Source organism: Taeniopygia guttata, chromosome 7 (assembly GCF_048771995.1).
Source record: "Taeniopygia guttata chromosome 7, bTaeGut7.mat, whole genome shotgun sequence".
Taxonomy (NCBI): domain Eukaryota; kingdom Metazoa; phylum Chordata; class Aves; order Passeriformes; family Estrildidae; genus Taeniopygia; species Taeniopygia guttata.
In genome coordinates, this window is record NC_133032.1 from 8170467 (window position 1) to 8196752 (window position 26286).

General features: G+C 45.4%; 1 protein-coding gene across 6 annotated transcripts in view; it reads right to left on the bottom strand.

Annotated features, from left to right (window-relative positions):
• Positions 1-25661, bottom strand: part of MRAS (muscle RAS oncogene homolog) — a 38022-nt gene extending 12361 nt beyond the window's left edge. Inside the window, exons 1-3 of one of the 6 annotated variants that reach the window (XM_030277240.4) lie at positions 25521-25660; positions 23134-23207; positions 4905-5118 (exon numbers count right to left, since the gene is read on the bottom strand). In XM_030277240.4, the coding sequence (XP_030133100.2) occupies positions 4905-5097 (193 nt within the window). In that variant the 5' untranslated portion in view covers positions 5098-5118; positions 23134-23207; positions 25521-25660. Of the gene's footprint in view, positions 1-4904; positions 5119-23133; positions 23208-24521; positions 24718-25520 lie in introns of those variants that run through there. The other 5 variants (XM_072932028.1, XM_030277238.4, XM_032749362.3 and 2 more) reach the window with 5 other exon arrangements.
• Positions 25662-26286: the final 625 nt, after the last annotated feature.

Sequence of the window (26286 nt, forward strand, 5' to 3'; positions counted from 1 at the left end):
ATACAGCATTCCCAGCCTTTGATGAGCCCATCTGATTGTGCAGATGAGTTCTTTTTTCATATCTAGGCAAAATTTCCTCCTACATCTTAGCCTTTACATTGCCTGGCAGTTGGATGTATAGATCACCTCAAGAGAGTTTCTCCATTGCCCATGGCATCTAGAGGGGATAAAGATGAGCTGACAGGAACATCAACCCATTTTCTGTCCTTCAGCCTTTGGGTTTCACTGCCCTGCAGCTTGGTGCCTAAGCTCATGGGAAAATTTAGCTTGAATTGCCAAGTCAAACTAATGAGCCTCAAGCTGAGGAAAGCCACCTGCACAGTCTCTGTCCTCTCCCATCAGCAGCACCGTGGGAGAGGTGCTCCTATCAGCCACTGGCTACAGCTGAGGAATTGGTATTCTGGGCACCCCACAGATGGGGTACTGGGGTCTCAGCTCCTATTCTGTATCCCCACACCCCAAATCACCTTGAAGAGGTATGAGGTGCCCTTGCCATGTGCAAAGCAAGGCAGATGCTTTACTTGGTCACTCTGATGCTTCTGCTTCTTTTCAGACACAGCCATGCTACCCCTGGCAAGACAGCTTTCCTCAGAAAAAAATACAGGATAGGAAAACACTGGGGCTTTTATGAGCTCTTCTTCTGTGCCCTAGCTAAATACACAGATGCTATAACATGGAAAACCCAAGTACTTGAATTCCTGCCCTTTCTTTAGGCAAAAAGAAGACAGGCTTCCACATCAATAAACAGAATAAAGATGCAAGCCCTTGAAGGAGCCCTTTCTCTAACAAAGGGCAAGTATTCAAGGCCTTGTGTTTTCCATGTTGCATCATCAAAATTTTCCTGGCAGGAAAAAAATTCAACCCAAGACAACCCAAGACAAAACCCCCTCTTTCACTGTTGCAAAATCTCAGCAATTAAGGGAGCAGAAATACTGTACACACAAGTAATGAAAGTACAAATTTAACTTGAATTTTAATGCTCTCAGTGATGCTACTCTAAATTAACAGAAACGAGAAGAAACAAGCCACAAACCAACCCTTCCGCCTGCAGATCTGAAGTGATCTTTGCTCTCCCTCTGGCCTCATGACTGAGTTGATCTCAAGTTTTCCCAGAAGAAAAGCAGACAGTGTGCCTAGGGATGACTAGCAGCAAAAACCCTCAGCAAAAAGGGATGCAAGGGATAGACAGGTGGAAGGGCAGATAGAGTGTGGAGGAAGGAACAGAGCTTGGTGTGACTGCACAGGGGTGAACACCAGGCTGTGCAGGTCCAGCCCAACACAAGGGCCCCCCAGGATTGGGAGGAGGTCTTGGGAAGAGAACTGGAAGGGAAACTGAAGCTCAGAAGCACAGAAACAACTTCTAGGCTGTGAGGGTTTCATCAAAATCATACCAGGGAAAGGAAAGGGAAGAGAAGGCAGACCACAGCTTCCTTTCATCCAACACAATTCCTTGTTTGGCTCATACCAATTGGCACAGCCCTATTGACAGCTCAGAGTTCAGCCCAATTCCCCAACAAGACCAAGCCATGTGCTTGTGGTCATCTCTTCATCTCCCTTTGCTTGCTGTCTTTTTATCTCTGTATGATGTATGAGCCATAAGGAATTCTGAACCATAGGGAACGTTTTGGCATGTTAAGGTATTCCACTTTTGGCTTCATGCCCAGATTAATAATTCCAGACTGGCATTTTGCAGCCACACCAAAAGAAATCCTCTGCTACTTGCTAAATTAGCCTGCACACAGAAAGGAGTATGCAAAATCAATCACAGCAATGCAACTGGAGCAAGAGCTAATCAAAGCAGATTAACCCTGGCCCCCACTTAATTCTGACCTCATGTCTGTATAGCACCTACAAGTATTTCCCCAAGCACAGCACTGTGCTGATTTCAGCACTACCAGCAGAGAATAAACTGAGATAACATATGCAGAGAAAATTAGAGGCTGGTCCTAAAGCCTCATTAGAGTGGCAGCAACCAAAAAATGGGCTAGCCACTAACTGCCTGCACATCTTTGATTCAGGTTAAGTGCCCTCTTCCACTCTACAGCACTTGTCTTCCAAACACTGCATTGATGGTCTTCTAAAGCTGGCATAAGGTCAACAACAAAGTGATTTTGTGTAGTGTGGAACATGAACACAACAAACATAGATCCCACAATCTTTTAGGAGGCGGAAAACACAGACAACTCTTGGTGAGAAAAATAGAGACATGCCCTAGCCAAAGAACAAACAGGTAAAAAGATTTTGAATGTAACTTTTGTTCTAAGATCTAAAATAAAATCCTATTCCATTTCAGTCTACTTTCATTGAGAAATTTCAGCAAAAGAAAAAAATGCAAGTCAAACATTTCATCATGCAGGCGGTTAGTGCTGTTGAATAAATGTGGGTGAAGGTCTTCATGGAGGGAAGCCAAATGCTTTATGCAAGCTGGCTAGCAGAAGGGTTTTTTACAACATAATGCTGGTGAAGTTACAAAATGCTTGAGATGCTTTGTACAGAACTGCTCAGGCAACAGCCTGGAAAAGGGTGGGCTGTTTCCCTTCTTTTAAGAAGTTGTTGGATGCCTATGTATTTGGTTTTTTAAAAATAATAACTGTTTCTGAAAATTTCAAAACTTTTAGAGCCCCTCATGCTACAGCCTTATTTGGTTGTTCGTGTTTCAAAACTAGTTCCTATTTGGGGGGATGGGCAGCTGCTTCTGCCCACTAAGCACTGCATGAAACTTCAGCTTGTAAAGGCTTTGGTCATAAAGAACAACTGGAAAGTCTAGGAATTATCATGATGCATCGTTACCCTACCTATCATGCTTGTCCCCAATTTTATACCATAAGTGATTCATGTAGCCACAGCAAGAGCAGCTGTCCCAGGATATGGTGACCTCTGAGAATGGCCTAGATCCAAAGCCTGTGACAGAGAGAGGAGGCAAATGACACAAGTGTTAGTCAGTCATGGTGCCCTGTTTCTTCTGGGCAGATGGAGAAGGGCCACATCCCTTTTCAGGCAAGAATATTGCCTTTCTTCCAAAATTGTGAGTGTTCAAAATATCAAGTGGTAGGAAAGAGAAGCAGCTGCAGTTTCACTCCTCTGGCTGTGAAGCATCTGTGGGCACACAAGCCCTGGAAGTCAGGGATTCCCAACATGCCATTCAAGGCCACAGCTGAATTCAGTTCAGCCCAAGTACAGCCAAGTACAGCTCCATCAGAGCAAAAGAAAGGCTTTCTCATTAAAAAAAAGGGTTAAGTTTCTGCTTGTTGGAAAACAATTTCTTTCACCACTCCCACTCAGATCAGGTTTGGTTGGGTTTTTTGTTGTTGTTTTGTGTTTTTCTTTTTTTTTGCCTAAACAAAAATTCCAAATATTCAGTAAAAGATGCCTTTTCTACTTTTCAATAATTTGCAAAGCCAAGGCTGTTTCAGCCAACATCAACATGTACAGCAGCTGGTATATATATCAGAATATGAGGCATACCAGTGAAGATAAAGGTCACTCATTTTAGAGGGCTGGAGTTTGGACTCAAAATAATGAATTTAATTTACAGCAGGACTGGATTTTTCTTTTATACAGGACTGGAATTTTAAAAATAAAGGTGAATGTATACATTTTGAGATGGTTAATTGGGAGCAGATATCTCTAATGCAGATGACAAGAAGAGACATTTCAACACCAGTTTCACAAATACAGCCTCATATCAACAATTAACATATTCAAATGAACAAATGTTGGCAAGACTAACTTGTTTTGTTGTTTGCTGGTTTTGTTTAATATTGAAAGAAAGCTATTCTTTTAAGGACTTTGTGGTCATTTGAACTCACTAAATTATATCTGATAAATCCATAAGACTGCAACTAAGATCTCAAGTTTCCAGACCAAGCTAACAGTTTTCACAGCAAACCCCACCAGCATCCATATTCCACCACTCTTGACAATCTCCCAGCTTTCAGTCCCCACACACCAGTGACACTTATGCAGAGACATCAAAGATCTTGAGCACCTTTGTGGCAAGAGGGTGGAGGTAGAATTTGGCACAAGTGAGGCTAAATTTAGTTCAGTTATGTTAGTGGCCACATATATACATGAACTTGGGTAATTAAGGCACAAAATACTTGCTTGCTTTTATGTATTACCTAATAATCCTATAAAGCAAAACAAAACTTACAACATTTAAGAGCAAAATTCCCTTTGTAGCTGTGGCTAGTCTGCCTCATGCAGCACAAATGAACAAGCTGCAGCTTTAGGTAATACAGGGCTTTCTCCTCCCCTGCTAATCAACGTGGTTGGTTTGGGGTTTTTTGGAGTTTTTTTTTGTCTGTGTGTTTCACTGTTGTTGTTTTGTTAAAAAGAAAAAAAAAAAAAAGGCAGTTTTTCTTCAAAAGACTGAAAACTCTTGGTTACAGCAGTTCTCTGATCTCCAGGCTCCAATCTCCTACCAATATTTAAATGAAACAGGTAATTGAATGTGAAAACATCACGCTGAAGGACTGGATTTAAGAGCTGTAACAATTCTTCACTGTCAGTGGACAACAGTTTTGATTAAATATTCTTTCTGGTTCCAACCCTCACTCAGTTACCCACTCACAGTTATTTCCCTGGGGATGAGCTCAACCTCAATGAAGTATCATTAGCAATGGCCACCTGGCAGTGCTGTAATTCACCAGCTGCAGAAGCCTACTCCAAATGTCAATGAGGATCTCTAGGTTTGCACAGGCCTGCAAGAAACATTTCTGTGCAGAACTGGAACCAATGCAACTGGAAGCAGAAGCTTTGCTGGAGACCAGCTGCAGACCATGCACTGCAGCTCACAGCAGAGCAGGAGGACAGAGACATAACATGCTGTGGGAGACATTGAGGTCTATTTGCAATTGTGCTCAGCTAGAAGGGAAAGGGGATGGTGAGAGTAGCTTGCTTACCATCAAGAATTGCCCACTGCCCGTCGATTTCTGTGTGCTTCAGGTAGGAGTCTTCAATAGTTGGGTCATAGTCTGGCACAAAAATCTTCTGGAAAAACTGAATAGTGAGAGCACTCTTCCCCACACCACCATCTCCAACAACCACCAGCTTGTAGGTGGGGAGGTTTTCGCTGGGAACGGCACTTGTAGCCATGCTTCCAGTGTGCCAAACCTACTGGAGAGAGAGATCATCTCCAATCACTCAGCAGCAACAATAAGCAGCAAAATGCACAAGGCAGCTTTTACCTGCTGCCTAAGAAGTGTGAATGAAGGCAGCTCTGACATCCAAAATCCTTTTGGAAAGGAGCAACAGCACCAGCCCTTCCCAAGAGCTCTGCTCCAACTCAGACCCAGCACTCCCAAGTGCAGACATCTCCACCGCTGTGCCTTGTTTGTCTGCGAGCATTGCTAATTGTCACCAAATGCACACACAACACCTATCTCATTGAATACCTTTCCCACAGGGGCTAGGTCCACACAGCAATGACAAAAATCACCCTGCCTCAGTGCACCTATCAAGCTCCCAGCAGCTCCCTGTTGCCAGTGCCCAAATCCCATTGATAAGTCAGAGTTGTGCTATTCCTCACTGCTTAACCCAAGGTATAGCAAACATTAAATGGTATGTTACATCCTAGGGCCAGATCTGCAGGCAGAACTGCTGGTGATGGATAAAACTGGAGCTAAAGGTCCAAGCATGGCTCTGCCAGTAGACAAAAATGCACTTAGCTACTTTCTTCTCTCTCTCTTTCAATTTTGAGAAATAAAAACAAGAAGGCAGCAAGCCAGGAACAACAGGTGGTTTTTTTTTTAAACCCTCAACCCTGCTGTGGCAGGAAGACTGGTGCCTGTGGCTGTGACACAGCCTAGAGAGCAGCTTCCTGGCAGCATGGGCACACTGCTCCCCTCACCTCAGAGCTGCCTCCTAAAAGCAAGATGAAAAAATTTCCCTGGCTGAACCTGGGCAACAGCACAGGTGTATGGAGAAGAGAGAAGAGGCAGCTGTAGCTGACTGACTGGCCCATTTCAACACTCAGCAGCAGAGGCTGCTCATTGAAGGAGAAGGCAGACAGGAGGTTCTGTGCATGTAAGTGTCCTCCACCCACCCTTGGGCAGAAGTAACACTGACTCAGATCACAGAGGAAACAGGTGGCCATCTCCCAGATCTGTATGACCGTTGCGTTTTCTAGGAGGTCTTTCACACACTTAAAGAGAAGATTAAAAAATCCATCGTAATGATAAGGCCGAAGACAAGGCCGTTGATTTTCTTGGTATACGTTTTCTTCAAAATACTGTTCAGTGCAGCAGCAGCTGTGGTGACAATCTCTGCAGGCATCTGCTCCCAGACATTCTGGTTTTGCTGGTGCCCTTTGGGCTTGCAGGTGCTGGCTGGGGTCAGCACTGAGGTGGGACCAGGACTGCTCTGAGGGAACCTCCGTAAACTGTTGGCTCCCAACCTGTAAGTAGCTAACCTGTATCCCCACCAACCCACACAAGCTTTTGGAGGCTTTCCCAATAACACTAGGGATTTCTTTTTCATTAAAAAGACAGTTTTATCTTTTTCATTCTCAGAAACTACCAAGCAAGTCTGATGTGCTCTGTGCCACAGAAGCTGTGTTCTTGTCAAAACACAAGAACATAATCCCATAATCCAGGTTAGTTTCTGATTTCTCTAGTCCCTTTGTCCATAATCATTACTTCAGTTTAATCCAAAATATTGAATCATAAAAGCACTTTTGACCAGGCAAACTTGGGGGTCTCATGTTCTTTCAGTACACTGGAGACCCCTTACCACCTCTAAAAAGAAAAGCCCATAAGGAGACAGACGATGAGATTGCTGAGTCTAAGAACAGCAAAGGCCTCTTGTCCAACTTGAGACCAGCCAACATTTTCTGAACAAGAAGTGTGATCAAGTCTGCTTGTTTCTAAACTACTTTTGGAGGAAATTCTTGCTATTCTCAAGAATTCCCATGGCAAGCAACACCTGCTGGATGGGGAGCAGATCAAACCAGCTGAGGTTTCAAATGGTTTTACTCTTATTGCATTTCCTCACAAAAACCCCAAGGAAAAGTTTCTTGCCCTATTTTTGAGTAAGTCACTTTGTCATATTTATGAGACCACACATCAATACATAGCAGGCTGGTCTGCAGAAAAACCTATGAATTTCAACTAAATATCTAATTTTCGCTTAAAAGACCAAGTTTTATTTGTGTGTAATCCTTCTTGAGTCAGATGATCCTCACAGGCTTTTCGACTGACTCCTTCCAACACATTTAATGACAATTTTTTGTTCTGCCCATGGCCAAGATTTCACCCCATCTTTCTTTACACAGCAGAGCAGCTCCAGCCAGGCAGAATGAAAGACTGATTGTTACTGACATGGCGGGGGACAGTCTGTGGATGTGAAAAACATACTCCGTTTGTGCACAATTTTTGACCTCCTCACAAAACCACAAGCTGCTGCTTGGCAACAAGCATTACATTTTTACTGACATTTTGTGCCAACCCTTTAACCCGCTCCTAAGAAGCCTGAAGCTTATCTTGCATGAAATGCTCCCCAAAGTGCTAGGATAATGTTTAGCCCATTGTACAAACTGTGTCTCTGCCCAGCATGCTTATCAGCTGAATCGGGGCATTTGCTTCCCGTTGTTTCCAGAAGTTTGGTCATGCTGTGTGTCTGAACCACCAGACTGAGAGTTACGCAGCCCGGGGAAAACAGCAAGAACTGAACTGAAAAAAAACAATTAAAAAAAAAAACCCTGTAGGCTGGCTTGTTGAGCACAGTTCCCTGTATTTTAGGTGATGCTAGCACAACAGATGACAATTTCAGAGTGTCAAAAGGCAGCAAGTTTAGATGTTTCTGCAGGATTGTTTCTGCTGCCCAAGGAAACACTCCTCTTTCTACTGAGATGGCAGGTCCCATGCTCCAGCCATGCACATACATAATGAGCCCTCCCGAAAGTCAAGCACTTCAGTCCCTCTACCCCTCCATCTGCCCTGATAACCAAAGCACGAAGACAACTCATGCCTTGACAAGATTATGAACTTAACCAGCTCATGATTCAAACCTTTAAAACAACATATATCATTTCCTGGAAATGCACTCCTAAAGGTGTGCAGAGCTACAGGCAAGTGCATAAGACTTGGGCTAATTTTCATGTGTTTTTGGCAAGAGTACTGACACAGTCCTCCTCAGATGGGGGCAAGAATAAGCGTGTTTGCTGTAGATCTGACTGAGAAAAGTGAAGCACAAATGTTTTTATCTATTGTCTGAATACAAAGCAGCATGTGGTAATACACTAATAAGGTCTGATGATAATGATCTTACAATTTATATTGTAGTTTATTTTGAAGGAGCCAAGAAAAGGATCCATACCCTACGCTGACAAATGCCGTCAGGGCTCTGCTTTAGTCACTGGAAGGAGGCTGACTTATACAACCATCTTCATACACACTGGCAAGACTGGTGGCCTGACAGCACAAGCCAATAATGCTGAGACAGTCAAAAATGTGGCTACTTCTGAGGTAGGTGGATGGGAAGAAAAAAGAAACATTGGTCCAAGGGTATCACTGAAGCTGAGCTTCCTCAGCAAAAAAATATTTTCTTTTAGGAGGCAGAATAAACTGCATAAAATCCCATTTACCTGTCTGGACATGGAAGTGGAGTGGGAGGGCTGAGCTATCCCCTTGGAGCAGCCAAGTAACATGAAAACACCAAATTCATTTTAGTTTGTATGACTGGCCCACAAAATGTAGGTAGTGTATCTAATCCCCACCCTCATTACAAACTTGCCCTGAATGCAAGTGGGCGAATGCAAGCACATCTTCTGAGCAGAGTTGTGGCCACATAATAATAAAAATGAAAATGGACCCCAGATAGCTGATATTTGATGTGCTGGTACCCCTCTCCCTGGTTTCTGCTCTGCTGTCCTGGAGGCTGAGCTCCCAGGGCAAGGCCTTTACAGAAGGTCAGCGAGCTGAGAACCAAGCCCTGGATTGGTAGGGGAGGTTTGTGCAATTAAAAACACTGGCTCCCTGACTGGGAAGACCAGCATGACAGTGATTTACAGTCTCCATGGCAACGTGCAACACAAATTGCTTAATTCTGTTATGAAACCTCCAGGAAAAGCTACAGCAGGGCTGTGTGAGAACTACCAAGCTCTCTCCTCCTCTGCTGCAGCTCTCCAAAGCAGACAACTTTAGGGAGCCGATGCCCACCTCAGCAATAGGCCATGATTAGCACATACTAATGTACAAGCAGGGATGCTGATGATTCCATCAACCCATGGCCAAGGTGATTTTCCTATCCTCAGCTCATTTTGGTCTATGGCTCCTCACCCATGGCCTGACAGAGCTCTGCATACCTGAGGATGCCAATCTCACCTGAGGAAGACCGTCAGCCACCGAGGCTGCCAACTACTCCTACAGCTGCAATTAAGAACTCTTCCTCTACCCACAGCTCACTTGATTACACCCTTTTACTCAGCCACTTTGTAAGCATTAGCAGCTCCATGCAGTGCCTGCAGGGCTGAAACTCTGCAAAATCTGAACACTTCCCTCTCTGTTCCTCTTGCAGACTGCTGGCTGCAGCCACACAGCCACCACGACACACCCAGAGACTTTAGCCAGGTACCAAAATAGTTCAGCATGATGTGTTGTAGGCAATCCCTTGGGCTGGGAACAACTCAGAATCCTTGAAAGACAGGACATGCCCTTTTAGGAGGCTGCTTCCCTTGAGTCATGCTGACCTGGACTGAATGAACTTCAGGAATTTCTCCCTCAAGTAGGCATGACCATGTCCCAAGACATCAAGTGCCAAAGGACTTGTAGGTGTATGAAAAAACATGCCAATTATTATTAAATAAAGACGATTAACTCTTAGCCAAGTTTTCTCCAGTCTGTCAGATTTCCTTCCCAGCCAATGTCTCTGAAAGGACACACTGAACAAAAGCTGGACTGTGTTCTAGTCTTCAGTGGGAAGTCAGCATGGAACAGATCTGTCATGTGGGAAGCCAGAGTCTGATGCCCTTTGTAGCTCTGGCAGTAAGGTTTTTCAAAACACAAGTGAAATTTCAAGTCTCTGAGGATTTCTAAGAAGGCATATTCTAACAGGTGCTCCCAACAGCTTCTGGATCTGATGGAGCCCAGCACCTGGTAAGACCTGCACAGGAAATTACAGGCATTTCCTTTTGGAGTGGTGATCAAAGCACTATCAGATTGCTACTAAAAGGGAGACAAAAAAAGAAATCCTTAAACCAACTGTCATTTAAAAATAAAACCCTCTACCAAGCAATAGAGAGCTGCAATTGGCTGGGCTTTGAGTGTGAGGAGATGTAACTGTGGGGTCCTGGAAGTGGCCTCATCAATTCTCCACCTGTGCAAAAAGATGTTGTACCCCAAGTGTTGTGTTCCATGAACTGCTCACTGGCTTCCTGTGCCAGCCAGACCTTTTCTCCCTTTCAACCCAAAATTGCATCACCTCCCCCACCACACAGATGCTGCTCAGATTTACTGTAAGAGAAAGAAAACGCACCGGGGGAGTAATGAAGCACTTGAGATTCACACAAAAGGCAGCTAAAGGCAGGAGCTGCCTGATGAATACTTGGTAGTTATTTCAGGAAATACAGAATTATAGCCTGAACAAATAATAATAATAAAAAACCACGTCACTGGAAATGGCTTAGGTAGTAGGCGGCCCCCCACCTTCCCCCTCTGTGAATCCCTAAGTGATGTAAGGGGGAGCCCTGGCTGTAGAACTGAGCAGCAGCTTTCCATGGCCAGGCTGGGCTCAGGGACTCACTTGTTTTTACTGGGAAGCACGTGCTTGTCGGTGTCCCAATCAGTATGTAAGTGCAGCACAGCATGAGTCAATCACACTGACAAATGTCATCCCAAAGCAGCTCTGCTTCCCTCTCCCAACTCCTCCTCCACCTCCCACAAAAACTCCATTAATCTTCAGCCTGTTTCCCTCGGTGATGTAGTGCCCTTTTCAAAATATGTAAGAAGAGTTCTGTCACTTTGACAAACCAACAGTCAGGTGCAGATGCCAGATTTTTTTTTTTTAATTATTATTAAAAACAATACTTCAGTCAGATTTGGGCCATTTGTAGTTACAGCTCTGCCACTTTCAGTTCTGTAGAAGAATCCAGTTATGCACCAGAAAGCAGCTACACAAGATCCATTCCTTTATCTTTAAGACCTCAAATGAAACTGAATTGTTGCCAGTTTAGGGGTGTCCACTGGAGGTTGATCCAAGCCTTTTACCAAGGTATGAAATGAGAGCATCCTACTCAGTATCTGGGGCCTGGCTCAGCTACTCTTACTTCCATCACCTCTTATGTGTTTAAATCCACCATTCCTCTCCTTACTCATTTGTTTCCAAAATTCTCAGGAGACATCAGGGGATGATAGATTCCTGTATTACTATTGCAAATTCTTTGCTAGTTACACCAGGAAGGCCTCTCCTATGTTATCATGGAACCAATGAAGCTGACCTAAACATACTGTGTAGCAAAAAACCAGATTGCCAAGATGTTCCCCTGCCCTGCCCAGGCAGAGATAACACAGTAAGAACAAATTTAGTGGAGGAAGCGGCTTCGAATTCCAATAGCTGCCCTTCCTGCTTGCACAATCCCTGGAAATGGGCAGCTTCCCTCCTAAACATCCCAGCCTGCTGACACACCAATAGAAAAGACCCCAAATTCACTGCCCTGGGTGGTTTTGCTGCTCTTAATACTCCTCAGTGAGGTTTCTGAAGCACCAGCCCAATGCTTCAGCAATGTCCTGTTTGCAGCCCAGATGTTCTGCTGCCTGCATGAGGCCCTGATGCTGGCATTGCAGCCAGATGTGCGTGGCACAGCCCTCCTGGCCTCAACGAGCATCACCTTGAGCAGGTGGAAGTGGTCCAGGCAACAAATTCCTGCATCAAGGAGCTGTGAGGGGATCCTAAGCAGCACCAAGGATTGCCCAGCATGGACCTCATCCCTGCTCCACCCTGCCCTCCCCACATCAGTCCCAAAGCCTCTGCCAAAACAAGGGGTGCATCCACCTCTCTGCCCAGCTCCTTGAAGGGTCATTGCCCTGCAGCCTTATGAGCACCATGCTCTCCACACACGGCTGTGCCAAGGCACAGACTTCATGGCACCTATGGATGCTTTGGAGAGGATTAATGGATAGAAAGGGTACAGGGCCACCTCATTCCAGTCACCCTCCTGCAAATCAATCAATGCAATTGGCACCACGTTTGTCTTCCAGTCAGGCTCAATTCAGTATTTAATGCTTTTTACATCTCCAGTGTTGCTACCGGATGCCTTTCAGGATGTAAATGGCTTTTTAAAGACTCCCTTCCCTCCTGGCAAACACACTTTGCATCTCTTAGACAGCTGCTAAGAGCTGAAGGCTGTGAAGTTCTCTGGTAATAGCATTTCCACTAGGGGATGGATGAATCCTAAGTCCAAGGGACAGATGAAGGAAAGTGAGGAGAATAGGGATCTCCAGGCTATTTCCAAAATCTGTCCTCTACCTGCAAATCTTTTTCAAAAACTTTACTCACGTCTATGTCCTTTCTAGGCAAAAAGACTATTGTTGTACATGTCCTACAGAGAAAAAAGACACATTGCCTGTTCACTTTGCATCAAAAGGTTCCCAGAAATTATCTGTGAGCTATGTTTCTGCAATAGTTCTACACCCCAAGGCACAGGGCAGGCTTAAAGGGCTCTCTATAAATTTTCCCAGGGTCTTGGATCAAGGACAGTTGTCCTGGTTCCCCACAACACATCTAATACTCACTTTCAGGTACAGAAGAACAGAGATATGCTGGTCTGTAGTGCTGGAGATTTAGTAGAGCTTCACCAGCATGGACTTCAGAAGACGAAGGAACAGCTACCTCCCAAATTTACCCAAATAGGCACATGGCCTATTTTACTTAGAATCTAATGACGTTAAATCCCAGAACTGTGTGGAAGGCTATTCCAGGCATTTCCCAGGTCCATGTCATTACTCTGTCTCTTGGAAGACTCCAAGATCCCATCACTGGGCCAGGACCCGTAACAGTAATTTTTTCCAGGCTCATTACAGTGTCTGCCAAGAGCATAAGCCTCTTATTTACGAACAGCATGCTGGGGAGGTGACTCCACACTTGGCAAATCCAACTGCTTGTCTCAAAGAAGAGGGTGGGCAGAACTCGGTGCTGGGTACAGGGATGAGGAGTGGATGCACAGGCCCTTCCTCTGCTCACACATCGTGATGCAGAGTTTTGCAAAGCCACAGCTTTCCACTGAACCTGCCTGAGGACAGGGTGCATGTACACTGCCAGCATCCCAGCCACGTGCCAAGCCAGCCCTGCTGCCTCTTCCTAGCCCCTCTCTTTAGCAAACCCCTTGGCTGTCCCTCTTTAGCTCTTTCCCTGCTATTCTCTTTCCGCTCTGTGCCAGCCTGGACAAGCCATCCTCGTGGCAAACACACATCTTGACACTCAAACCAGTGGGCAACTGGCCAAACCACCCATGAGGAACAGAGTTTGCCCTTGCATGACTCAAGTCCACTCTCCTATCAAGTGCCTTCTTCCTGCCAGCACTGGAGAGAAGCATCCCATGAGGATACCCCTCAGAAGAGAGGTACCAGGGCCTCAGCAGCTGGTGCTGCTCAGTACCTGCACTTCGTTGTTGAATGCCCAAGTTACATCTCAGATGTCGTGACTGGATGCATCCATAGAGCAGGAGCTGAAAATCAGCACATCTTTGAAAGCACCCTGTAAGTAAGCTGACCCAACTTTACACCCCGTGGCCACCCCTCACCCCCCAGTTTCAGCAGAGATGTGCATCAGGATACCCTAATTCTGGTTCCTTCTACACTCAGCCTAAATTCTCTGCCTTGAATCTTAAGTCATTCAACTTGCAGCCATGTGGGAGGGTATATATGTACATTCATTAACACTTCCATTATGCCCCATGGTTTGGCAGGTGGTGCTGCATTATGGATTTAAACAGTGCCAGCAAGTGAATCTACAGCACTTCACTGGATTAGCATGCGATGGGAAATCATAACCTCAAAAGTGTTCTGCACTCTTGTGAAGCAGCTCTGATGAACAAGGCAACAGCAGGGCTCCAACCACCACTACACTGTGCAATCACATCAGAAATTCACCCACAACTTCAGGGAAAGATAATACACCTCAAAACTCAATTACCATTGCATGGAGTTTAAAAAAAATGGAAAAGAAGAAAGCAACAGCATATTCTCTTGCCAGCTAAAGGAAAAGAGAGGCACACCTGCTTCTACCACAAAGCATCTTTCACACACACGAAACAATAACATCTGCTTTTGCCCTATAAACTGTTTTCACATTGGAGAAACACACCACACTTGGTTATACTCATTTCAGAAGTCAGCTTTCAAGGTACTGAGTGCTCCACGCCCAACATGATGCCTCCTTCTGTCTTATTAAGCTGACACTGACAGATTTGCAGAAATTGCACAGTCAGATTCCCTGAGGGGATGCTATCCCAGGGAATGAGAAGATGTGCTGGGTTACAGAGAATACAGGCACTGCACACACCACTGAGTCTTGGCAATGGGGCAGGTAAGGACCTTGGATGGGAAAAGGATAAAGCATCAGTTAAACACTGGTATCACCCATTTTCTGGGCTGGACCACACTCACCTTTCCTGAACTGTGAGTGGTACTACAGTGCCACTGGACACTGCAGCTGTACCTGAGTGGTACAGAGCAGCTACAAGTGTACAGAACTTCCCACTGAGCAGTGGGAAGGGTCACTTCATAGCTAAGGCCACACATGAACCAAATAAAGCAAAGTAACTGGACAGTTTCTGCATCTAGATATTGAGGTAAATCAAGAGCTACCTTCAAAAAAGAATCCCTGGTCCTTCATTAGCTCTTCCAAATCATTGCCTTGGTTCAATTACTCTGCTCTCCTTCTCCTGTTTGAAACTCAGAAGAATCTGAGCAAGGAAACACATTCAATCTCCTAAAGACTGGCTGAGAAATTTCTCTTGGCTGAGAAATTCCAAAGAAATGTTGAGGTTCTGCCATAAAACCTATTTTTAATTTCCATCCACAACGCAGCTCTGAAGTACAGCTATCCTGCTGCAAAGCTGTAACCTAGTCAAGACACGAGGGTCTCTTCTCAAAACCAATGGGGTGCAGCTTTATGTTGCACTTACATCTGCCTTAGGGTAGATCTCATATGCCATTCCTATGCATGTACAGTGCCATTATTTTTAAACACCAAGCAAAGAGACTATGGATTAACCTTAGTCTTGGCAATTTAGGCAAATGTCTCATTTGCATCATATTTTACATACCAGACTCACAGAAACAGCAAAAAATTTGGATTTGACCCTTCTGTGTACTGCAAGGTTCTCTGCAAGGACATGGACCTTTACATGGAGTTATCCTCTTATGCTTCAGCACCTTCAATGAAAATTCAGACTTAAAATTTTAAATAAAACACAACTATAGATATTGTTTTTTTATTTTGACCTAGTGATTGATAATATAACATGGGGTGATTTAACCTGATGGCGCCTGGACACATGTCTGCATATAAAAATACCTCTACTAAAATCACAGATAGAGACAGCATGGATGGCAGTCACTTGAAAAAAATAAAATAAATAAATCCCCAAAGCATTAAGGCCTTGTAAGGGACAAGATTACTTTCATCCTGCCACAGCATGTTTCAATTTAACCACTGCATCTCTCAGCACTTTTGGTTCATATTCTTTTACCACACAGAGACACAAGTTTGGTATACGCCCAGCTTTAGGAAGGGGAAATGGTATTTTGGGTCACCAGTTCCACCCACCCCTCCACTCAACAAGGCTTTTGAAGTGCACCAGTCCCAAACAGAAGCCAGAATACATTAGCCTGGGGTCAGGAGGGTTTGGTGAGCCTGAGGTTGGGAGATATTTAAGGAGTTTTTTGGGTCCACATGGCTTTGTCAGCAAGTCCCTCCCTTCCTGTTGCCCACGAGGACACCCTGCCCAGGGCTGCTGGCATGTCTGCCCCAATCATGGACACTAGCAGGCATTTCCTGAGCCCCTTTGTCATTGCCTTGAAGGTGGCAGATCTCCAATCACTGCCCAAGCAGTTCTTCACTGCTCTGGCTAAGACAACTCCTCTTTGTCCCTTCTCACCTCTCAGCTATGCCACTTCATCTTCACCAGTCTTCCCAAGCCCACATGAACTGCAGCTCCTGTTACTTTTCTCTATTCTCTTTTACCCCAAGTCAGAGAACTGCTCCCAGTATTTTGTGGGGTAGAAGGACTTATTCTTATGCTGCACAAAACCAAACAGATGCTTCGACACAGGATATGCCCAAAAAAACAATTTTTCTGCTTTGGTTCAACAGCCTAGCATTTATTTCCATATTCTTATGAGGCCAGTATGTAAACAACAGAGAGTAACTTGCTGTGCTCAGGAGACCTTAAAATAAGAGTCCTATTTCTCTGTCCTCCTGGATCCAGCAAGTCATCCTCTTGAGGTTCAAAGAGTTTCTGGAACACATAATTTAAAAATCCACGGAATAAAAACAGGGTTGCTGGAGATCTTTACCAACAGAAAAGTAGGTTGAAACTGTTCTGTTATTTAATAATTCAAATCCCAGTTGCCTAATTAAATAGGCTTGCTACATTGCAAAAAGAATGAGGAATTATATATTCTCTTAGCTAACTTTACCGATTAACATGAAAGCCTTTTCATGCTCCACAGGAGTTTGGTCCAAGTAAAACTTTTGAAAATAGACTTAATACTCCACAAGTAAATCTCACATAACAAAACCCTTGCTGCTCACAGGACTAGGGTGATGCAGCCCCTTGTCAGCATCCTTGTGCTTCGTGGAGCTATTTTGCAGGATACACAGAAGAAGCAATGACCAGCAGAGCATCTTAACAGAGCGTTCAGTATCTCTTTGGACCTGCCCAAAACTCATGAAAAGCAAATGCTCTGCACAGTTCCTCATGCCTGAAATATTCCCTGTTTGCAGATTAGATCTGAAAGCATCCACAGCATGTGGAGGAAACAGAAGTCTCTCTCAAAGCACTCTGCCCTTGAGCTACAGAATATTTTCTTAGGGAAGCGCTGCAAGTATTTATTCAAGTCCACCTCGTCTCTACAGCTGATCACAAGCTCTGGATGCTCCAATTCCAAGCTATGATCCTCCCCCAGCTAGCACCAAGGTCTCTTCAGGTGAGGTGCACACAGTGGGCTCAGGCAATACCTGCCTTGATCCCCAGGGCAGCTGTGTCAGATGCAGGCAGGTACCTTAACAGCAAGATCATGCACTATTCTGAGAGCTACAACAGCAGTGTTTGACCTTGCACTGTTGCACAAAAACAATTCACAACAGCTGAGGGTTTTTCCAGAGCACTGGGGCATGTCTCCTCTTGTTCCAAGGTTAGTTAGGGATTCTTGTCCCTACGAAACACCAGCAGCCACCAAACCAGCCTCAGTCTGCAATTGCAGTCAGCAGCAAGCACTGCTGAGCCAAAGGGATTCCTTCAGTGATCTCCCACCTCCCAGTTCATCATCCTGCAGCACAAGCTCTGTGGATGCCCTTATGACCCTTTCTGGGATTGAGTGCTTGGTACTGAATAACTTCTTCCACAGAGTCCTGCCTTATAGACATATGTTCCCCACCCAGCAAATGCTGCTCCTAGGCTGTGACACCAATAACACCAATACTTCCACAGCAAGTATTACATAAGACATCAGCTACTTATTTTCTGAAGATCACAATCTCTACTAAACTGCCAGCTGTCTATGCAGACCACTCAAGAGCTATCTGGGTATGCTAAGTACAGATGACAGACTCGATAACAGCTCTGAATGTGTCCAAGAGATTAAATTCCATCTGCATCCTGTTACTTTTGTCATTTGGTACTCCTTCAGAGTGAGTGTTTCAACAACTAATGGGTAAAGAGCTTGTATCACAAGATCACAAGTTTACAGGAAAAAAATCCTTTAAATGCTTTCTTGGAGTCACCAGGTATCTGAAGACATGCTACAGTGGTGTTTTAGCAGTTCTTTAAGTGGGAAGGCCAGTTCAAGAAAAAGGTGGCTGTGATTCCCACTACACTGATGTCCATTCGTATCCCTTTAATCTGAAATGGGTGGGCCTTTGTTCTAGCTATTGCCTATCAGGCTCACCATGAGACTCAGTGCTTCCAGCAGTGCAAAGAGCAGATCCCTATTCAAAAGCCTTTCAATCCCTCTTATATTTGCAAGATGAACAAGTATTTGTTTCCATAAACCAGAACATACCTTGCACTGGAAAACAGAACAGGCTGCAATAGTGTACCACTCAAAACTATATCAAAGGAAGATTAAACACATTCATTTTCATACTGATATGACCAATTCTTAAAAAAAACAAACAAACAAAAAAATCACAAGAAAACAAAATAATAAAGCCCAATAAAGCTGAAGATTTCACTTTAATAATTATTTTTTGCTTCAAAACCTCCTTCTTCCAATAAGTAAGTGGATTATACAGAGGATCTGCAGAGCCTCTTGCTGTTGCCAGTTCTGCATTTTTTGGACACATGGCGCTGTCAGGGTTTGTTCACAGAGTCCCTCTCCATGCTTATTGTTGGCTCACCCACCACTGAAATCCTGATCCCTGTCCTTCCTATAGCTGTGACAGGAGCTGAGGCATGCTGGCAAGCAGACGCTTGGAAAGCTGAATTCACTGGTGCTCTCAATCAGATCGCAATTTCATTAAAGAACTTTTAAATAAAACAAACTCCAACATTTGCACTTCATAATTAAGTGGAAGCCAACTGAATTAGTGTCAAGCCATGGCATAAGTGAAAGCATGCGAACCCTGGCACCCCTGTGACCCTAGCCAGCTCTGAAAGGAAAGCTCCAGCAGCTTGTACCACAGCAGACCCTGACACTTCATCTCCTTGGGACTGCAGGAGAAGCTGAGACACTCCAGGCTCTGCCTGCTCCCACTCAGGGCATAGGTACCCCTTCCTATGGTGCTGCAGGCATGGCCTGGGAGGCACAGCAACATTCCTGCCCTGGCAGCAAGCTAGGAGTGACTTTCCAGTGGCAGAGTAATAACCACTGGGAGCAAGTCAAGCTCCGGCCAGAGCCCAGGGAAGTCAGCAGCACTGAGTGCTCCCGGGCTTCCCAAGAGGAATATTTCACTGTAACCCACACACAGTACATGACACGGGCCCCGAGCAAGGCACTGCATGACTTACAGCTGACTTCAGCAGGCTTTAGTTTGATCCGTAAATCCTCTAGACACTTCACAAGAATGTTGCTCAACTCCCACTGCCTTCAGCCTCACAAGAGGTAGACATAAATACTTAGCATTAGCATAGCTCCCCATGACTCATTTTTTCTCCTTTTTAAATATAGCATCCTATAAATGTGGATACATTCTGAGCAATAAAACTCATATTGTTACTGTTCATCATACAACCATAACAAAAAATTCCTCCTGCCAGCTTTGGACAGCTTCCTTCACCAAACTCCAAACACTGGTGACCCTCACATGGCTGAGATGGAGCAGTGGAAGCAGTGGAAGCTCTGCTCCATCAGGGAACCCAGGCATCACAGGCAGCAGATATGGAGCTGGGCAGGAAGCTCCATCATCAACCCAGACACTCATACCACTTTATTAAGAGGAGCAGAGCTGGCTCTGGGCACAGGAAGAGCAGGGATTGTCCAGAGAGGAACGGTTTCAGCAGCTGAGAGGCAGCTTGTGCCAGCCTTGGGGAAGCCACTCACTGAAGAAGTGGTGGTGGAGGCATCTCTAGCTGGGGGATGTTCCTCACTCTTTCTCTTTCCCAGACACACATCACCTCCCTCCTTCCATCACTGGGCTTGAGCTTTCTTCTTAGAAAAGCCAAACCCACATTGTCTAACCAAGCAAATGCCACAAGCTGCTCCAGAAGCACTGAGGAAGAATCAGATGGGAAAAGCATGGACCAGAGCTTGTTGATTTTCATGGGTATTAAGAGTGTTTGAGCACCCTCCTGTCTGTCCTGCTGCAGACTTTCTTGTGTGATCAATCCTTCATGCTGTGTTTAGCTTTGCTGAATACTTCAGCTCCCTAGCTGTACAAATGAGATAAATAGCAGGTCCCTATCTCACAGGTATGTTGCAAAATAAATAGATTTTGCATTACATGTGTTACAGGAATGCTTTAAAACTTGCACAAGTGTCAAGACCAATCCATCACTGCTCATAAAGAACCCTAGGACTGATAGCAAATTAAAATCTTACCTACACAAACATTACAGTATGCAAGACTGTTTTCTTAGTTTATCTGTTTCTGCTGATAACCATGTTTGCCCCAGTGACTTGAACTGTTCTAGTCACAAGCTATGAATTAAGTGCACCAAATCCTGTCTAGAGAAATACATGCTTTACTCTGCCTACAAAAACAGCTGAGACATCAGTCATCCTCTCAGCTGTCCTAAAGACATAGCTGAAAATGCATGCCCATATCCATCCTGCTGTCAGGTGACTGAAAAGTACATTTTTACCTCTTGGACCTCTCTAGTAAGATTATGCATGAGAATTTATACACCACAGTATTTTTCTAATTTTTTCTGCAACTCTCTTATTTAATATCTGAAATAAGTAGAGTGGCAGAGCTGTCGCTGTCATCCTAGAAACTGGCATTTTAAAGACAAGATAAACAGAAGCCTTTGCTTAAAACTTCCAGAAGTGTGTGTAGCTTAAAAAGCTAATTACTTTTTAAAATAATGACTAAGACTCTGAGGAATCTAACTCCCAAAGTCACACAGGTAGTTTTGAATATGTTACCCTTTCAGAGTAATTATGCCATCAAAGTCCCAGTCAAAAGCTGATGAGCGTTACTAATATATGCTGATGAGAGAGCCTGAACGTGAAAGACCTTCTTGCTTTATTTACACTTCAGTAAATCCGAAAGCACACCAAGACTTATTTTCACATACAAGAGTAACAGACCTGACCACAAGGGACATTTAAGGAAGTTAACCCACAGCCCAGGGAGTAGGTTTACTGTAAACTGGCCGCAAGCTGATGTTGTTGGACTTGTTTTCACTGGAGATGATAGAAACCTGGAGCAGCTGTTTGGACTTCAGTGGACTAGCACCAGTCACTAAATAAAACAGTGGTATGGCCCATTACCTGAAACATTACAAGTCACCATTCAGAGGTAAATTAGTCCCCAGGCAGTCCTCAGTGACATTTACCTCTAGACCAAGAACTAGGCAGATGCAGTCAAGATCTGGGATGAAGAAAGAATAAACCATTTTTACCATCTTGCATAAAGATATATATTTGGTACAACATTCTTTACAGAAGCAGACCTTCTCAAAGAGAAAGCAAGGAAGGCATTGTGTTATTTGGGATAAGGTGAAAGAGTGCCAGGAACTTTTTAAGCTGCTCTATAGTAGAAGAAAGTACAAGAAAGTAATTAAAGATTTTACTCTTGAGCCTATCAATGTCAAACAAATTCCAAGGTTAACAAAATTTAGCCAAAAATTAATATGCAAATTGTACAAGCACTGAACGTTTCTGCTGGTCAGTTCTGGCCAGAAGAGAAGTAGCAGGAAGGGGAATCCCATCCAAGACTGTCTCAGATACTTAGATGCCTTCTGAACTATCTCAGCTATATTTATGTTCCCAACACACACCACAAAAAAATAACTTCTACTACTTCATTCTAGAAAGAAGAAAAGTGGACTCAGTGACAGGCAGGTTCATTGGTGCCTGTAAGAGTTGCTGACCTTAGCCTACTTACCTTTGGCCAGGTTGTAACAGAGAAAGCACTTGGGGGCAGTTTCCCATCCCTTCCCTAGCTCCAGCAATTGGGCTGGTGTCTCAGATGGAAACTATCTGCCTGTGCAACACGAAGCAGTGTCTGAGGCAGTAAAATTGTAGGAGAGTCAGTAACGAGTACTATAAGTAGAGCAAACTACTCAAAAATATTGTTAAGCTCCCCCAACCTGGTCCCTACCCCCCTCCCTCAATCATTATTTCAGGAGACATATTTTTGTACAATTATTTCATTATCTAATGGCAAACTGGCTGCCTGTTCTATCTCTGTGCAAGATTTCCATATATGTAACTCCTCCACTGACATTTTCTCACACATACACATGCATGGATCAGCAATTGCTCCACTACATTCTCAAACAGAGAATAAAAGAGCCATAAATCTCAAGAAAAGAGTATGCCAAACAATTCAGCATCTGAAGTTACAGCTGTTCATTTCTCCTCTCTGTTCAGAAAGAGCCAGCCTTGGCTTATTGCAGATGTTTTTGAAGTAGACGGTGTTGCTCTAGATTTACTTTGGATACACTCATGATGTGACCCACTGGAGCACTGGAAACTTTGTTTCCCCTCAGAGAAAAATACAGCCATTGGCATTCAAGTAGAACAGGAAGGCTATTCTCCCCACACCAGAAAGTTTCTTCTCCCAAGCACCCCTGTAAGCAACAACAGGAGAAAGAAGCAATAACTCCACCAAGGAGTGGGCTAATGTTCCTCCCATCTGCCAGTCCCACGCTCATTCTGTTTTCACTTGGACCAAATCCTCCCAAGCCTTCTGCTTTATACCTCATTAAACTTGGGTGCTTCACACAACAAAAATGTCATCCATCTTTGCAAGGTTACTTTTAAGGCACATTTCCATGTCTTTTAACACCATTCTCTTCCTCAGCCCTGTCTTGAAAGCCTGAAAATTAATTCCCTATTTTTCACATTAAATCGGTCCCCTGAGTCTCCATCTACTTATTCATGACAGTAAAAGTTTATGCAAACACCTCCACCATGCAAAAACACTCCCCTCTTCATTCCTGTGGATTCATGTTAATATTCTCCACCTCCAGAGTCTGAAGTACTCCCTGCATTGAGAGCTGCACATTCCCATGCTGAGGTGCAATCCCCTCCTAACTCCCCCTGTGCAAGTAAGAGAGGAAAAGGGATGAGTGGTCATGGAGAAGTTACAATGCTGAGGCAAAAGCAGCTCCACAAAGTGTAAGGCCCTGCCTGGCTTCAAAGGCTGAGCAAGTCTGAAGCGAGGAGACAACAGAAGTGACGGCTTAGCTGAAGCAGTGACAAACAAATAAACCAGGTAAACCAAATTATTAAGAGTGGTAAAACTGAAGTCTGGAGCCTAAAACTTTTACAGGGCATACTGATTCATCCTAATGAACTGACTCACCTGGAGCCAGTAGGGATGCCAGGCTTGGCAGCTGTGGGTAGAGGTTCTTGGCTTGAATCCAGCTACAAAAAGGACTTCACACCCAAGGAAGAAAGATAAAAATTAAAGGGCAGAAATTAATAAAGCTTAACAGTTTTGCTCAAGGAGCCTTCTAGAATTAAGAGAAGGGAGTAGAGTTTCTGCTCAAATGTTGTCAGCCCTGAAACACTGCTAGGAGAACATGGTACATTAGAACAAGGCTAATGGGCCAAGGAGGACGTGGGTGCAGGACACTGCAGTTGAAGAACCTAAGAAACCCCAGCACAATGACAACAATAATGAATCATCACATCCATTTTTCCTATATCCACCTGCCTAACATTGCCTTTTCCAATGACAACATGCAGGACTCATCCTCCTCCTTCCAGTCCCCAAATGCCGTTTCTCCACCAGTGCCAAAAAAATGTGTGAGGAGAAGGAATAAAGTCCTCTCTAACCACCTTCTGATACAATGTTATTCCTCCCCAGTGTTAGTGCCTCAGTCCCAGGTTAAGAAAAGAACATCTAATGCGACATGAACAAAAGTTTCCCCCAAAGAAGGCAAGTTTAGTTTCTGCAATTCTTAGCGCCTCTGCAAAAAAATTTGAGCTTGTGAAAATACCCACCAAAAACATCAATAAATAGAACTGCCTCTCAGATAATTTCTGAAAAGAGGTGCTGGGCCAGCTTTGACCCTAGTGCAGCTCTTCTGGTTCAGAAGTGATGCTGGTGGGGTGTTTGGCCCTCTGCAATCTGGGTATACACTCTATCATATTGGCTAGCTCCTGGAATGGAGGAGCAAAATCAAAGAAATACAAACAAATTGATGCAGAACTACAATATGAAGGTATTCATACCTATTTTCTACATACACTATTATTTTTAAGGGGATGCTGTCAGCTTGGTATTTTCAGACTCAAGGATCTAGAAAGAAATCTTACCTCTCAGGCAGTCTAAAGCTCTGCTACAGAGTTTTTCTTTAAAGCTGGTACTTTGTAATTTCCTTGCCACACCCCTTGTTCTTTCCTTATCTTTCTCCCAGCCTTTCTTAATAGACACTGTTTTTGCAAATCTGTTTTAACAGATTCAGAGCAAGAGACAAGTACCCTTCATAAAGAAAAAGTACAGTTTTAGGCATTTGAAATGCATCTCTTGTGCAAAAAGAGCATGAGTTAACCAGGTAATTTCAGAGTGAAAACTCAGAAAGTACATCTATAGCTGATACAACTCTAAAGTTGATTCACTTTTCTCAATAACAGCTCTTGTATGAACAATAGTTTCCAGGTAAGACGTACATAAACATTTCCAGTCGGAAAATAGCATCCCTTTAAGCCTGCTGACAAAATCTGAACTTAGATAATTTAAGCTACCTGAAGAGCTGGTGGCTTAGATTTTCCTATTTCCGTGGCATTACTGGAGATCAGTGCCAGCTGACAGTGCTGAAGGGCTGCAGTTCCCTGTGCTGGGAAAAAGCCTCAGGCCGGGGTCAGGGCTCCTCTGTGCGCTTTGCTCTTGTGAGAAAAGCCCTGTCTCCTCTCCGACCTGCCGCTGTGAAGTCCCAGTTTGATGCACGACGTGATCAGCTCTAGAGGGAGGGTCACTGGAGCGGAGGAGTGCAGGATGCTTGAGACTGATCCACTCGAGGTCTAACACTTAACTTGCTCCTCAGCTTGCAGCCAGCGTGGCTCTTAGTTTCTCTGTCTAGGAAGTAGGGCTTTATGCGTTGTTTCTAGAGCTCTTGAGCCATTGATTAAAGTAAATAAACAAACAGAAAACCTACAGGTTTTCTTTCTGATTCCCAGCAATCACAATCACAAGGTCTGAAAAATCCTTGTCCTATCTGTGGTTCAGTTTGTTTTCTTAAAGCAGAAAGTAAAAGTAAAGTAAAACCAGGAAAAAAAAAAAAAAAAAAAAAAGAAAACCAACCAACAAACCCAAACCCGAACCTCCTCCTCTCCTTGTTTCTCTGTAATTGAAGATAGCATCTATATCCTTTTAAAAGTTATGGAAGCTTATACAAAGTATTCAGTGATCCAAGAGCAATTTTAAGGTAAGATAAGAATCCTCGCCGTACCCAGATCACATCCAAACGCACCCGGGGCAGGAAAGTAAAATATTACCGCGGCTCTGAATCTGTGGCGGGGGGAATAACCCTGACACAAGCAAAATCCAGCAAACCCTCAACTTACAAAGATCTTCCATTACACCGCGTAACTCAGAGCGACCCCCCTCCGCAGCACACAGCCCGGAGAAGACTCGGACCGCACGGCGCTCCCACCATTGCGCCATACATTCCCTTTTCCCGGCGGGGCGGGCACCCCGGGCCCCCGCAGCCCCCCGCAGCCCCCCGCCGCACGGAGCCCTCGTACCGTCCGTGCCTCGCCCGGCGTCCGGCGCTGCCGCGAGCGGTGACTCCGCGGCGACAGTCGGCGACAGCGCTTTCTTCCCGACACCGAGCTGCGGCCAGGGAAAGCGGCGGTGCCCGGGGCGCGCTGCTCCCGACGGGGGGGCTCATGCCAGCGTGGGGCGCCGCATTTCAGCACGAATCGCTGTGGAGAGAGGAAAGAAGCAGAGGGGGAAGCCCCGCCGCGGTTACCGCCGGGTGTCACCGCCGAGTGTCCCGCCCCTCCCGCGGGCTTGTCACGCGTGGAGCGCCCGAAGTGCGCGGCGCTGGGACGGGCAGAACGCGCCCGGTTATTGTTGGTTTGGCCGCGTCCCCCGGCCCCGCTCCGAGCCCGCTCCCCGCCCTCTCACCCGGGCTGCGGGGCCGCGCCCTCAGCGCCCGCCCAGAGCGGCCGGGCAGCGCCGGCGGCCCCGCGCTCCGGCCCCGGCGGCAGCGCAGCCCGCGCCCGCCGTCCCTTATATCGCCGCGGCGGCGGCTATAAATAGCCGGGCCCGCCGCCGGGGGCCGCCCGGGCGCCGCCGCGGGGGGATTGGCGGCGGTGCGGGCACCCCCCGTCACCTGCGGCCCGGCGGCTCGGCCGCGTTCGCCGCCCGGGCCGCCCGGGGGTGCCGCTGTCCGGCGGGCGCGGCGGCGGCGCGGCTCCCGGGGGCCCGGGCCCGCCGACCCCCGGCGCGGCAATGGGCCCGTCCGCCGCCGCCGCGCGTTAAGGTGGAGCGGAGCGGAGCGGCGGC